General features: G+C 39.4%; 1 protein-coding gene across 5 annotated transcripts in view; it reads right to left on the minus strand.

The window, feature by feature from the left end:
• CLASP2 (cytoplasmic linker associated protein 2) overlaps window positions 1–15,518 on the minus strand; it is a 168,075-nt gene that overhangs the window by 87,943 nt on the left and 64,614 nt on the right. For all 5 annotated transcript variants that reach the window (XM_065932944.1, XM_065932948.1, XM_065932947.1 and 2 more), the window contains exons 9-10: window positions 4,818–4,897; window positions 1,992–2,084 (exon numbers count right to left, since the gene is read on the minus strand). In XM_065932944.1, coding sequence (XP_065789016.1) covers window positions 1,992–2,084; window positions 4,818–4,897 — 173 coding nt within the window. The remainder of the gene's footprint in view (window positions 1–1,991; window positions 2,085–4,817; window positions 4,898–15,518) is intronic.

Below are 15,518 nucleotides of genomic sequence, written 5' to 3' on the forward strand. Positions count from 1 at the left end.
AAATACATGCAAGGATGTTTATTGCAATATTGTTAATATAGCACAAAACAGAACAAGTCCATCTTACTTTCTAGAAACATACAGCCCACCAAAACTGAATGAATAATTAACAGGCAATCTGAACAATCTGATCACTGATCATGAAAAATTTACAGAATCTGCAATAAAAAAAAGTTCCCTGCAAATAGAAGTCCATGACAAGATGGTTTCACTGAGGATTTCTACCAAACATACAAAAAAGAACTTACACCAAGCCTTCTCAAACTCTTCCAAAAAGAGTGACTTACCTAGTGGAATGGCTAAGATGCTGCACTCCCAATGCAGGGGGCCAGAGTTCAATCCCTGGTCAGGCAACTAGGTCCCACATGCCACAACTAAGATTCCCCATGCCACAACTAAGACTTGGTGCAGTCAAATAAATAAATAAAACAAAAAGAAAAATTTGTCCAAAAGACTAAAGTAGAGGGAACCATCCCAAAGTGATGAAGCCACCATCACCCTAACACCAAAACCAAACATGCTACCAAAAAAGAAAATTACAGGCCAATATCTTTGATGAATACAAATGAAAAAATCCTCAACAAAATACTAGCAAACTGAATCCAATTACATATAAAAAGGATCATACACCTTGATCAAACTGGATTCATCCCAGGGTCACAAGGATGGTTCAATATGTGCAAATCAAACAATGTGACATAGCACATCAATAAAAGAAACCACATGATCATCTCAACAGATGCAGAAAAAACATCTGATAAAATTCAACAACCATTTATGATAAAAACTCTTACCAAAGTGGGTATAAAAGAAACATATCTCAACATATCTCAATAAAAGCTATTTATGACAAACTCACAGCCAATGCTTTATGACAAATCCAAACCCAACACTCAATGGTAAAAAGCAGAAAACACTGCCATTAAAATCTGAAACAAGACAAAGATGCCCACTCTACCACTTCTGTTCAACACAGTATTTATTAGCACTCTTAGTAACATGAATCAGGCAAGAAAAAGAAATAACAGGTATCCAAATTGGAAGGGAAGAGATAAAATTGCCATCGCATGCAGGTAATATGATTTTATAGAAAACCCTAGAGATGCCACAATAAACTGATTAGAACTACTAAATGTATTCAGCAAAGCAGCAGGATGCAAGATTAACATACAGAAACCTGTTGTGTTTCTTTATACTAACAATGAAATATCAGAAAGTTAAAAAAAAGACTTTAAAAATTGCATCCATGATGGCTCAGACAGGAAAGGATCTGCCTATGTTTGATCACTGGGTTGGGAAGATCCCCTGGAGAAGGAAATGGCAACCCACTCCAGTACTCTTGCCAGAAGAATTTCATGGACAGAAGAGCCTGGCAGGCTAAAGTCCATGAGGTCACAAAGAATTGGATATAACTGAGGGACTAACACTTTCATTACATGTATATATATTACATACACACACACCTAGGAATAAACCTGACCAAGGAGGTAAAAGACATTCACTGAGAACCGTAACACACTGATAAAGGAAACCGTAGATGAATCAAAGAAATGAAAAGCTATCCCATGCTCTTGGACTGGAAGAATGAATATCGTTAAATGGCCATACTACAAAAGCAATCTACAGATTTAATGCCATTCCTACCAATTTAGATTCCTACCAACAGTGCCCAAGGGTTCCCTCTACCCCACAGCTATGTAACCCAAAGGAAAGCCAGGGCACTGGGGCATTAGTGAAGCTCAACAAGTAACAGAGGTGAAGACACTAACAAATGGATGAGATAGACTCTTCCTGAACAGCAAAACAGAAAAAAATGCACCCTGAAAAAGGCCTATTATCTCAATTTGTTTTCCAGACTGAAATACTACTTATCAGACTCTATTTCAAAAGCAAATACCAGATAGTACTACTACTAAATTTCCAAGTTTTTGAAAAAGAACACTGGGGGGAAAAAAACAGAGAGAGAAGAAAATAAAAAATAGAACACTTACTGCATTGGCACGTTGATCCCAGTCATGTTTGTCATCTGACAAAATTTCCCTGATTTTATTTAATGTTTCTTCAAGTTCTCGACTAGAATAGATCTTCAAGAAAAGATGCAAAATGATAACATTAATATTTCTTGCCACAACAAAACAATGCCCTGATGTTTAAAACAATCATTTAAGTAACAATATTTTTCCCTTTTTAGCACCATTTTTTAAATGAAGAATGGAAATACATTATAAACAATAATAAAATAAAATGCTTTGTCTTCCTTACCAGTTACGTAGGTAAGGGTATTTTCTCCACTCATAAGTAACTTCAAATATACTCTTAAAATGCTTTGTCATTTAAAAACAAAATACAAATATCCTACAGATTAGGAAAAATAGGGATGATTCCTCAAAATGACTTCAGGTATATAAAAAATCTATTACATTCATAGAGAGTGAAAAAGTTCACTTAAAGCTCAACATTCAGAAAACTAAGATCATGGCATCCAGTCCCATCACTTCATGGCAAATAGACGGGGAAACAGTCTTTAGACAGACTTTATTTTGGGGGGGCTCCAAAATCACTGCAGATGGTGACTGCAGCCAGGAAACTAAAAGACGCTTGCTCCTTGGAAGAAAAGCTATGACCAACCTAGACAGCATATTAAAAAGCAGAGACATTACTTTGTCAACAAAGGTCTGTCTAGTCAAGGCTATGGTTTTTCCAGTGGTCATGGATGGATGTGAAAGTTGGACTATGAAGAAAGCTCAGCACCAAAGAATTGATGTTTTTGAACTGTGGTATTGGAGAAGACTCTTGAGAGTCCCTTGGATTGCAAGGAGATGCAACCAGTCAATCCTAAAGGAAATCAGTCCTGAATATTCATTGGAAGCACTGATGCTGAAGCTGAAACTCCAACACTCTGGTCACCAGATGTGAAGAACTGACTCATTGGAAAAGACTCTGATGCTGGTAAAGATTGAAGGCAGAAGGAGAAGCGGATGACAGAGGATGAGATGACAGACGATTGTTGGATGGCATCACCGACTCAATGGACGTGAGTTTGAATAAACTCCAGGAGTTGGTGATGGACAGGGAGGCCTGGTGTGCTGCAGTCCATGGGGTCGCAAAGAGTCAGACATGACTGAGCGACTGAACCGAACTGAACTAAATTGCATTCATATATTGATACGTATTTGTTTTAGGTTAATACCTCCTCCACCCCTGTCCATGCTGGACAGCAGCCAGGAGAGATGCTGACTTTTTTTCCCTCTGGAGCTAACCGCCAAACACCTTTCACTCACTTAACAAGTGTTCACAAAACAAGGATGCAATATTCTAGGCATAAAGGACCCTATGGTTAGCAAAAAATAGGCATGGTTTTTGCCTCAGCAGCATATAATCTAGTCAAGAGAGAAAAGAATTAATCAAATGATATAAAATATGAAATTACAAATAGAAAGTACCACCAAGGAGAACTACACAGTTATGAAAGTACATATGAGAGGGAAGTGAACTAGTGAGGAAAGTCAAACTTGAACTGAGGCAGGTATCATCAGACAAAACAGATCGGTGAACGGCATGTGCAAAGGCCCCGAAAGAAACTGAAAGAAGGGTGAGTACAGCAGTAAAGAGTGCAGAGGGAACCAGGCAAAGAGCCAGTGACCAGGCCTAAGTCAGTCACACACAGGAGTTCTCCACATCACTCAAGGCTCAGAGGTGGGCATGTGACCCAAGTCAATTCGATGAGCGTGAAACACAAGTTTTACATGGTCAACCAGGAAAAGAGGAGAGTGTAGCAAGGATGTGAGGCTCAGACAGCTGCAGGCATACTGCTGACCACAAGGGAAGACAATGTAGAAGGACCCAGAAATAAGGCCTAACAAAAAACAGGGCTCTGGGTACCATCTGAGTGGTATATATGGATACCTCAAAATGGCCCTGCTTGTATTTTTCACTTTTAGCAGCCATTAAATTCCCCTTTCACTTAAAACAGAAACTTGCCAGAAACAAGAGTACAAAGGGGAGCAAGGCAGGAGACAAGGTTGACGAGGTCAGAGGGGGACCAGATAACACTCTGTTAGAGAAGGATCACTGGAGTGTCTAAGCCTTTCCTGCCTCCTGCGTTCCCTGCTAAGTTAGGAGTCAGTAGGAATAATTTCTAGGTGTCTGACTCTTGTAACTGATTAAGTAATGGTTTCCACAGCAAACACTGAAAGAGTACATTTGAAAGGAGAAGATCATGAATCCAGTTGTGCACAGGTTGAATCTGAGATGCCTCAGAGACATCTAAAAGGAAATGTCAAAGAAACACTCAGTGGAAAAATTACTTTCACAATAGAGATGTCTGGCTGAGAGATAAAAACCTAAGCATTATCTATGTAAAGGCAGGAACTAAAGCCATAGATTTGAAGGAAGCGACTTAGTAAAATGGATACTAAGAAGAGAGGCCTAAAACTAACCCTTAAGAAATCTCAAATATTCAACAGTCAAATAAAGAAGGATGTAGCTATAAAGGAGAAATAGATGACGCAGACAAAAAAAATAGGAGGGAAAAATGAAAGAACACTGTTCACAAGCACCTTTAAAAAAAAACAGTGGATATACTGAGACACTGTAATATAATATGACTCAACGATATGGATTTAATTTTATGTCAGCCTCACTGAAAAATCACTTGAACATCCAATTCTACCAATAAATACTAACTTGATAATAGTAAGTCAAGTATTTTATTTATGCAGTCAATTCAGGAAAAAAAGGATTTGAAAAAAGGGACAAAAACAACTGATTATAACAGGGAATATGCAAGGGGAATGCCACATTACTGGTACCCTTACCTGAACAGAAGGGACATCTGTAAAAGCTTTTATAAAATCATCTTCATCAACTGCTCCGGCACCTCCTTCCTTAGAAGCACCTGATAATTAAAAAGAAAAAAAAAATTTTTTAAGTTTACTTTTAAGCATTTTAGCACCATGAATGCCATGAAAAAATTAACTCTTTTGATATGAAAAAGGCATAATTTTGAGACATTCCATTTCATAAGAAGATATTAAAAACTCTTCAACTTCTCAGAAAAGAGAAGGTACTTAGTAGTAATTGATTAATTATAAGGTACTAGACGAGGCTGGTAATAGAATCCAAACTATACGAACAGAACCCTCTCACCCTTCATTCAATGATACAGCAAGGACACACAAGAACTACAGGTAAAAGGATAAACATTTAAAAAGAGGAACAGTTTAAGTGACAATGTCACTATCAATGGCAAGTAAGTGAGGCAGAGGATCCATATGTGCTGCAGTGTCAGGAAAGCAAATGTGAAAAAAAATGAGGGTCTTCAAATGAACTTCAAACAAAGTAAACTGAATAGGCAGTACTTATTTAAAAGCCACTAGTTAAACTAAAAAGAAATACAAAAAGGCAAAATGGTTGCCTGAGGAAGCCTTACAAATAACTGAGAAAAGAAGTGAAGTTAAAGGCAAAGAAATACCCACTAGAATGCAGAGTTCCAAAGAACAGCAAGGAGAAGTAAGAAAGCCTCCCTCAGTGATCAATACAAAGAAATAGAGGAAAACAATAAAATGGGAAAGACTAGAGATCTCTTCAAGTTCAGAGATACCAAGGGAACATTTCATGCAAAGATGGACACAATAAGGGACAGAAGTGGTATGGACCTAACAGAAGCAGAGATACTAAGAAGGGGTGGCAAAAATACACAGAAGAACTGTACAAAAAAAGATGTTCAAGACCCAGGTAACCACAAGGATGTGATCACTCACCCAGGGTCAGACATCCTGGAATGTGAAGTCAAGTGGGCCTTAGGAAGCATCACTACTAATAAAGTTAGTGGAGGTGATGGAATTCCAGCGGAGCTATTTAGAAACCTAAAAGATGATGCTGTTACAGTGCTGCACTCACTATGCCAGCAAATTTGGAAAACTCAGCAGTGGCCACAGGATTGGAAAAGGCCAATTTTCATTCCAATCCCAAAGAAAGGCAATGCCAAAGAATGTTCAAACTACCACACAATTGCACTCATCTCACACACTAGCAAAGTAATGCTCAAAATTCTCCAAGTCAGGCTTCAACAGTACGTGAACCATGAACTTCCAGATGTTCAGGCTGGATTTAGAAAAGGCAGAGGAATCAGAGATCAGATTGCCAACATCCGCTGGATCAGAGAAAAAGGAAGAGAATTTCAGAAAAACATCTACTTCTGTTTTATTCACTAGACCAAACCCTAGATGGTGTGGATCACAACAAACTGTGGAAAATTCTTCAAGAGATGGGAATATCAGACCACCTAACCTGCCTCCTGAGAAATATGTATGCAGGACAAGAAGCAAGTTAGAACTGGACATGGAACAACAGACTGGTTCCAAATTGGGAAAGGAGTGCGTCAAGTCTGTATATTGTCACACTGCTCATTTAACTTCTATGCAGAGTACATCATGCAAAATGCCGGGCTGCATGAAGCACAAACTGGAATCAAGATTGTTGGGAGAAACATCAATAACCTCAGATATGCGGATTACACCACCCTTATGGCAGAAAGCGAAGAACTAAAGAGCCTCTTGATGAAAGTGAAAGAGGAGAGTGAAAAAGCTGGCTGAAAACTCAACATTCAGAACATGGCATCCAGTCCCATCACTCCATGGCAAACAGATGGGTAATCAGTGGAAACAGTGACAGACTTTATTTTCTTGGGCTCCAAAATCACTGCAGATGGTGACTGCAGCCATGAAATTAAAAGATGCTTGCTCCTTGGAAGAAAAGCTATAACCAACCCAGACAACATACTAAAAAGCAGAGATTATTTTGCCAACAAAGGTCCATCTAGTCAAAGCTATGGTTTTTCCAGTAGTCATGTATGGATGTGAGAGTTGGACCATAAGGAAAGCTGAGTGCTGAAGATTTGATGCTTCTGAACTGTGGTGTTGGAGAAGACTCTTGAGAGTCCCTTGGACTGCAAGGAGATCCAACCAGTCAATCCTAAAGGAAATCAGTCCTGAATATTCATGGGAAGGACTGATGCTGAAGCTGAAACTCCAATACTCTGGCCACCTGACTTGAAGAACTGATTCACTGGAAAAGACCCTGATGCTGGGAAAGATTGAAGGCAGGAGGACAAGGGGACAACACAGGATGAGATGGTTGGGTGGCAACACCAACTCGATAGACATGGGTTTAAATAAGCTCGAGAGCTGGTGATGGACAGGGAAGCCTGGCGTGCTGCAGTCCATGAGATCGCAAAGAGTCGGACACGACTGAGCAACTGAATAACTGAACTGAACTGAATTAACCTACTGTCTCATAACTCTTTTATATTCTGTGATACTGGGCCTAGAATCAAGCAAAACACTTTTTTCTGCTAATTCTAATGGTTTAGAATGGTTTCTTATTAAACTGTGTCAATGCAGGTATTGAAAGACCAGAAGCTGAAGGGAGAAGGAACCTGTTCCTTCCTAAGTGTTTCCTATTCTTGTCAGCAAAACCCTAGCAACCCTGGTGGGACACTCACTTCAGTAGCAGTTGCAGGCCGCAGTTTGTCTAACAGTCACTGAACCAGCTCATCACGCCTCTCAGAGACACAGGACGGCTACACCTGTCCCTCAGTGGTCTGAGTCACAGCTCGGCAGTGCCTCTCCTCCAAGCCGCTACAGTTTAATCATTTTTACCTCCTCATTTTATTCTTCCAGCTTCAGGGGTAGGAGCTATGTACTGTGATTAACTATCTCCATGATACTTTAGTGTTTCCTTTTTGCATTCTTAATCCATCGATATTCATTTAACAAATTATATTAAATTCTCTCTGTGAAAATAACTTGTGGATTCTGTCTTCTGACTGAACCTTGGCTGGTAACACTACTTATTATTTATTTCTTCATGGTAAAAACCCAACACATGAAATGACTTTCAAATACATAAGGTATATATTCCAACGGAAAATTATTTAAAAATCTCTGATTAAAAAATTAAATAGAAAATATCTCTCCAATGAAGTTTATCATCTACCAAAGGAAATATTAGTATTTCAAAAGTATATTTTAAAAAATAATATCATTCAAATAAAAAAAAACACTCAGGATTTCCAAAGGTATGTTAAAAAGTGCCTTATCTTAAAAAAAAAAAAACTCTGAAGATTTTTAAGCGTTTTAACAGCAACAAGAGATGGACCACAGAACAGAATAACATAAAGTTTAAGGCAATATAAAACTGCAAATTAAAAGTAATGACAGCTGAATAAACTAAAAGAGAAATAAATGCATGCTTACCATTGGAAATTCAATTACAAGAGAAAATAAACTATATAATTTCTTAGATGTTAAAAAGTTCAAGAAAATAAAATCCTCAACACATGCCCATAATTAGTACAATTAAGTAACTGATTACCTGAAGATAATTAACAAAACCAAAGAAACAAAAAGTATGATACCAACCATATTATTTTAATATCTTACAACATGCATTCATTTACAAATCTCTTAATATGGCAGGGAAAATTGTTTCTGACAATGGATCCCTTGATAGTAGTGCACAGACATGAACTTCTACAATTTTTTCTCAAAAAAAATTTTTGGCCATGCCAAAAGGCATGATAGATCTTACTTTCCCAAACAGAAATTGAAGCCATGTCCTCTGCAGTGGAAGCACAGACCTCTAACCAAAGGACTGCCAGGGAATTTCCCGCCAATCTATCACAGTTGTCTGTCTAAGTCACTGGACAGAAATGTCTTTAGGGACTTGTCCTTGTCCAGTGATGGATATTCAAGGTGGTGGAGTAGAAGGATGTGCAGAGTAACAGGCAAATTTAACCTTTAGAGGACAAAATGAAGCAGGGCAAAGGCTAACAGAGTTTTACCAAGAGAATGAGCTGGACATGGGAAACACTCTATTCCAACAACACAAGAGATGACTCTACACATAGACATCACCAGATGGTCAATACCGATATCAGATTGATTATATTCTTTGCAGCCAAAGATGGAGAAGCTATATACAGTCAGCAAAAACAAGACTGGGAACTGACTGCGGCTCAGATCATTAACTCTTTATTACCAAATTCAGACTTAAGTTCAAGAAAGTAGGGAAAACCACTAGGTCATTTAGGTATGACCTAAATCAAATCCCTTACAAGTATACAGTGGAAGTGAGAAATACATTCAAGAGATTAGATCTGACAGACTGTCTGAAGAACTATGGACGGATGGTTCCTAACACTATACAGGAGGCAGGGATCAAAACCAACCCCAATAAAAAGAAATGCAAAAAGTCAAAATGGTTGTCTGAGGAGGCTTTACAAATAGCTGAGAAAGGAAGAGAAGCGAAAGGCAAAGGAGAAAAGGAAAGATATACCCATCTGAATGCAGAGTTCCAAAGAACAGCAAGGAGAGATAAGAAAGTCTTCCTCAGTGATCAATGCAAAGAAATAGAAGAAAATAACAGAATGGGAAAGACTAGAGATCTCTTCAAGAAAATTAGAGATACCAAGGTAACATTTCATGCAAAAATGGACAAAACAAGGAACAGAAATGGTATGGACCAAACACAAGCAGAAGATATTAAGAAGAGGTGGCAAGAATACACAGAAGAACTATATTAAAAAGATCTTAAAAAAAAAAAAAAGATCTTAATGACGTGGATAACCAAGATGGTGTGATAAATCACGTATAGACAGATATCCTGGAGTGTGAAGTGGGCCTTAGGAAGCATCACAACGACCAAAGCTAGTGGATGTGATAGAATTATAGCTGAGTTATTTGAAATCCTAAAAGATGTTGCTGTTAAAGTGCTGTACTCAGTATGCCAGCAAATTTAGAAAACACAGCAGTGGCCACAGGACTGGAAAAGATAAGTTTTCATCCCAATTCCAAAGAAGGGCAAGGCCAAAGAATGTTTAAACTACCACACAATTGCACTCGTTTCACATGATAGCAAGGTAATGCTCAAAATCCTTCAAGCTAGGCTTCAACAGTATGTGAATCAAGAACTTCCAGATGTCCAAACTGGATTTAGAAAAGGCAGAAGAACCAGAGTTCAAATTGCCAACATCCACTGGATCACGGAAAAAGCAAGAGAATTCCAGAAAAACATCTACTTCCGCTTCCTTGACTATGCTAGATGGTGTGGATCACAACAAACTGTGGAAAATTCTTCAAGAGATGGGAATACCAACCACCTTACCTGCCTTCTGAACAATCTGTATGCTGGTCAAGAAGCAACAGTTAGAACTGGACATGGAACAACAGACTGGTTCCAAATTGGGAATGCAGTACGTGAAGGCTGTATACTATAACCCTGCTTATTTAACTTCTATGCAGAGTACATCATGCAAAATGCTGTGCTGCATGAAGCATAAGCTGGAATCAAGATTGCTGGGAGAAATATCAATAACCTCAGACATGCAGATTACACCACCCTTATGGCAGAAAGTGAAGAGGAACTAAAGAGCCTCTTGATGAAAGTGAAAGAGGAGAGTGAAAAAGCTGGCTTAAAAGTCAACATTCAAAAAATGAAGATTATGGCATCTAGTCCCATCACTTCATGGCAAATAGATGGGGAAACAATGGAAATAGTGATAGACTTTATTTTCTTGGGCTCCAAAATCACTGTAGATGGTGACTGCAGCCATGAAATTAAAAGATGTTTGCTCCTTGGAAGAAAAGCTATGACAAACCTAGACAGTATAATAAAAAGCAGACATTAGTTTGCAGACAAAGGTCCATATAGTCAAAGCTATCATTTTTCCAGTAGTCATGTACAGATGTGAGAGCTGGACCATAAAGGTGGCTGAGACCTCAAGAATTGATGCTTTTCAACTGTGGAGTTGGAGAAGACTCTTGAGAATCCCCTGGACTGCAAGGAGATCAAACCAGTCATTCCTAAAGGAAATCAACCCTGAATATTCAGTGGAAGGACTGACAATGAAGCTAAAGCTCTGATACTTTGGCCACCTGATGCAAACAGCCAACTCATTAGAAAAGACCCTGCTGGGAAAGACTGAAGGCAGGAGGAGAAGGGACGAGGACAAGATGGTTTGATGGCATCACCAACTCAATGGACATGAGTTTCAGCAAACTCCAGGAGATGGTGAAGGACAAAGAAACCTGCTCTGCTGCAGTCTGTGGGAATGCAAACGGTCTCAACTGAGCAACTGAACAACAACCTTATCCAGTAGTTCCTAAGCATTCAACACAGTTTTCATAACAATTTTCTTTCCACAATTATTAATATATTTTGTCCCTTTATATATTAATACCATTTCTTGCAAAATACTTTGTTACAATATTAAGAGCAAGCAAGCAACCATTAGGGATGTCTGAGAACCAACATCTGACTCCTGGAAAGTACACATCTCAACTGGTACAGGAGACCCACACAGAAATACCACACAAGTGCCAGTTAACCTTAGTGTGCTCAAGACTGGAAAACAGAAAGTTCCACAGACAAATGGAGATGTGAAGGGGGAGCTCAGTATGAAGAGTCACTACAGTGTATATGCAACTTCCTCAAGTGTCATATGAACAGCAGAACGCTAATGCCCATACACCAGCCCGCCAGCCACAACCCTTGCCAAAGGCCTCAAGGGAATGCAGAGAAGCTGACTAAACCCTGATAAGCCCAGTGCCAATGACTAAAGACATACACAGAAGAGTCTGAGCTTCAAAGTCACAATTTACTCCAATCATAATGTCTTGATTATGCAGTAAATTCTGTCTTACTAGAGTAGGGCCAAATAAGCTAGTGGACAACAGAGGGGGAGCAGAAATTAAATGGCTTTTAGAAGTCCTACAGAAAAGGGACTTCTCTGGTGGTCCAATGGCTAAGTGTCTGTGCTCCCAATGCAGGGGGCCCAGGTTTGATCCCTGGTCGGGGAACTAGATTCCACATGCTGTAAGAAAGAGTTCACATGCTACAGCCAGAAAATCCCATGTGCTGCAATTAAGACAAATAAATAAATTTTTAAAAAGAAGTCCTACAGAGATACAGAGACAAATCAGCCTTAGAACTGTCTCAGATATGACAGTTAGGTCTCTAAACCTGGTCACGAATACTACCAAATTTGCTAAGGACCTGCATAGTTTGAAGAGTTGACCCTAATCTACCTTACTCTTACCTCTGAGAATCACTGTGGTTAAGCAGAAGTGCTGCTAACAGTGTGAAGATCGAGGCCATGCTGAGCTCTGCATTCTAACCTTTCTTATACCTCACATGTCTTACAAGGACACCTTTTTATAAACCTGGTTTGCCTAATGTTTTCCTTCACCTTCATTTTGACTGTTGGCCTACAAAGTATTATAGGAAAAGGATCTCTACATAGGAAATAAACTGTTGAATCAACTGTTTCATTTCACATTCATCATTCCATTTTCTGATACAACTTTAAGAAGTTCACCTAAACATACTACAGAATCCCTTTAGCACCAGCAAGGAAATGAACTACACAGAAGAAAGTAAAAAAGAGTAATGGGCTTTGATGTCAAATATTACTGCAAGAAAAGGAGAATGGGCATGCACACCAAGAGGAGACGTATTTAGATAAATTAAGTTTGAAAGCAGGAACACAGGTAGAGGTTGGGCTGAAGGGACAAACAAAGCTGGCTTCGAACTTGACTAAAGCTCTTTCAAATATAAATGGGTTAACAATCACACCATAAGATGCTAACGAGGTGAAACAGAACAGAGGAGCTTTGCCCAGCTGTCTGGTGGTGGTGGTGGTGGTTTGGTCACTAAGTCGTGTCCAACTCTTGTGACCCCATGGACCGTAGCCTGCCAGGCTCCTCTGTCCATGGGCTTCTCCAGGCAAGAGTACTGGAGTGGGTTGCCATTTCCTTCTCCAGGGGATCTTCTCGACCCGGGAATCGAACCCAGGTCTCCTGCACTGTAGGCAGATTCTTTACCAACTGACCTACAAGGGAAGCCCGCAGAGTTGTTTAACCACTTTAAAACAGAGGTCAGTAATTTTTTTCTGTAAAGGACTAGAGAGTAAATATTTTAGACTCTGCGGGCCATGTGGTTTCTGTTGCAATTTCTCAACTCTGGCATTATAGCCTAAAAGCAGCCACAGACAATATGTAAATAATGAACAAGGCTGTATTCCAATAAAGCTCTACTTGTGGACACTGCAATTTGAATTTGATACAGTTTTCACGTTTCATACAATATTCTTCTTCTTTTGAATATTATTAATCATTTAAAGATACAGAAAACATTCTTAGCTCACGGGTGAAATAAAGAGAGACAGCTGGCTGGACCTGGCCTGGGTACTACAGTCTGCTGACCCCTGCTCCAGAATCCACTCTAAGCTGGTAATCGCCTGCACGGGGAGGCACAGGGAGGGAAGGGGGCTAGGAGCACTGTCACTCAGGAGACAGACGGCCTCACCTGCGCCAGATTGGCTAGAGCAGGCACTCTCAGAAACCCTCAACTGCTACTTCTAGACGTTCACGTACAAAGAGAAAACTCCATTCCTGCCAGTCTTTAACTAAGCATAAAAAGGTGAATGAAGCCGAGGGTAAAGTAGTATGTTTTAGATACAGGAGCAAGGAGAGCAAAGTCTTAGAGGTGGAGAGAGGCAGTTCTTCCCATGCGCCAATGAAGCAACTAGCACTGAAGAGAAAGATAAATGCAGGAACCTTGACAAAATTAATAGAACATCCATAATTTCTCAAGAGAATTACGCTACTGAAACAACTATGGGTGCTTTTGAAGCATGCTATGAAAAGACAGAAGAACTTTCTGGATCCTCAACTTTTAAGGGAAGTAGGCTGAAAAAAATACTCAACTGAAAGCAGAAGACACTGGTAGGCAAAAGAAGAAAAGATCTTGGGAGGCAGAGCCTAAGATCCAGGGCGCAACCAACAAGAGGAAAACAATGGTCTAGAGAAGCACACCCAAAGAGAGAATGAAACCTCCCTGACAGAACACTTATGACGCCTGAAGTAAGGGAACCTGACAGCAGACTCCCGTACGACTTCAAAATGCTATAAATCAGTGACTTATGAAGTTTCTGTTCCTCCCCTTTTTAAAACGAGAGTGTCTACTATGGTTTTTCCATGCTGGTACCACCATTATATGCTGACCATGTGGGGTGTAAGTAGATGTCTTTTTAGTTCAGAGGCCTTAGGATGGAGAGGACCCACCCAGCAGCTCACATGCATCTGGACCTGATGCAGATCACAAGATGATGGACTTTAAGCCTAATGGTATAATCAGGATGAGACTTTTAGGAAACGTCCACGAGTACCGTTTTGTATGTGGGAGACATATGAATTACTGTGGTCAGAGGGCAAGCTGCAGGAGACTGCACAAAGAGCTATAAAAGCTGCTTTCGTTGCTGAAACTGCACATTTTACAATACAGTTTTGCAGCTTTCCCTACTGAAAAGTGAAGTTCCCAGGAAAGAGGTGGAGAGGCGTAACTGAGAATTCTAGTTGAGACAAGACCTAGGATAGGCTGAAGGGGTCCCTATCTGGTGATTCTCTCGTGTGTAGCATAAATTTCCTCTGAAGAAAGCTTCTGGAGTCTCCAATTTGGACCTGAAGGACCAATTCAATTGAAGGACCAAGTTCAAGCAATCAACTGACAATCAAAGTTCAAATATGGTGAATCCTTGAACAAAACAGAATTGAACTGCACGGGTCCACTTACATATGGTTTTTTACAATTTATTTTTTTAAAAACACTGAATTCTACACTTTGTTTTATTTACTTATTTTTTTGGCTGCATGGCATGCAGGATCTTAGTTTCCCAACCAGGGACTGAACTTGTACCCCTGGCAGTGAAAGCATAAAGTACTAATCACTGAACCATGAAGGAATTACCCTAGGATTTTTTAAGATAAATAATGCAGTACCACATAATGCATGGTTTGCCAAATCCATGGATGTAGAATTGCAAATAGGGAGGACTGGCTAGGGGATCTGAGTATCCGAGGACTTGGGTATTTGCGGTGGGTCCTGGAACCAATGCTCATAGTTACTGGGGGATGACAGTACACAAGAGGGTAAACCATTAAGAACTAAGTCACAGAGAACAAAGAATGGAATTTTAGAAGTTTAGATATGAAAACTGTCTAGTTACAAACTACAGAATATTAATATATGTGGGAATAATATTTAAAGAAATAATATGGATAGAATCACAAAGATGCCAATCAACAAAAGATAACAGGAATAAACAGGTTATTTGGGGGGAGGAGAATGCAGTAATACAACTATTTAAATTAAAATAAAACAAAGCCAACTCTGACTGAAAGATTAAACAAAAGAAATATTTAGAGAACTAGAAGATACACCTGAATAAACTACTCAGAATGTGGCAGAGAGAAATAAGGAAATGGAAGTATATGAAAAGATATGGAGGACAGCATGAGAAGTTCTAATCTCTATCTAATCAGACTGCCTCAAAGAGAGAGAGAACGGAAATGTTCACAAAAAGATAATGGCTGTGAACTTTCAAGATTCATGAAAACCAGGAATCTATAGACTCAGGATGCACAACATAACCCAAATGAGATAATTAAAATGAAACC

This window comes from Muntiacus reevesi, chromosome 4, assembly GCF_963930625.1.
Source record: "Muntiacus reevesi chromosome 4, mMunRee1.1, whole genome shotgun sequence".
Taxonomy (NCBI): domain Eukaryota; kingdom Metazoa; phylum Chordata; class Mammalia; order Artiodactyla; family Cervidae; genus Muntiacus; species Muntiacus reevesi.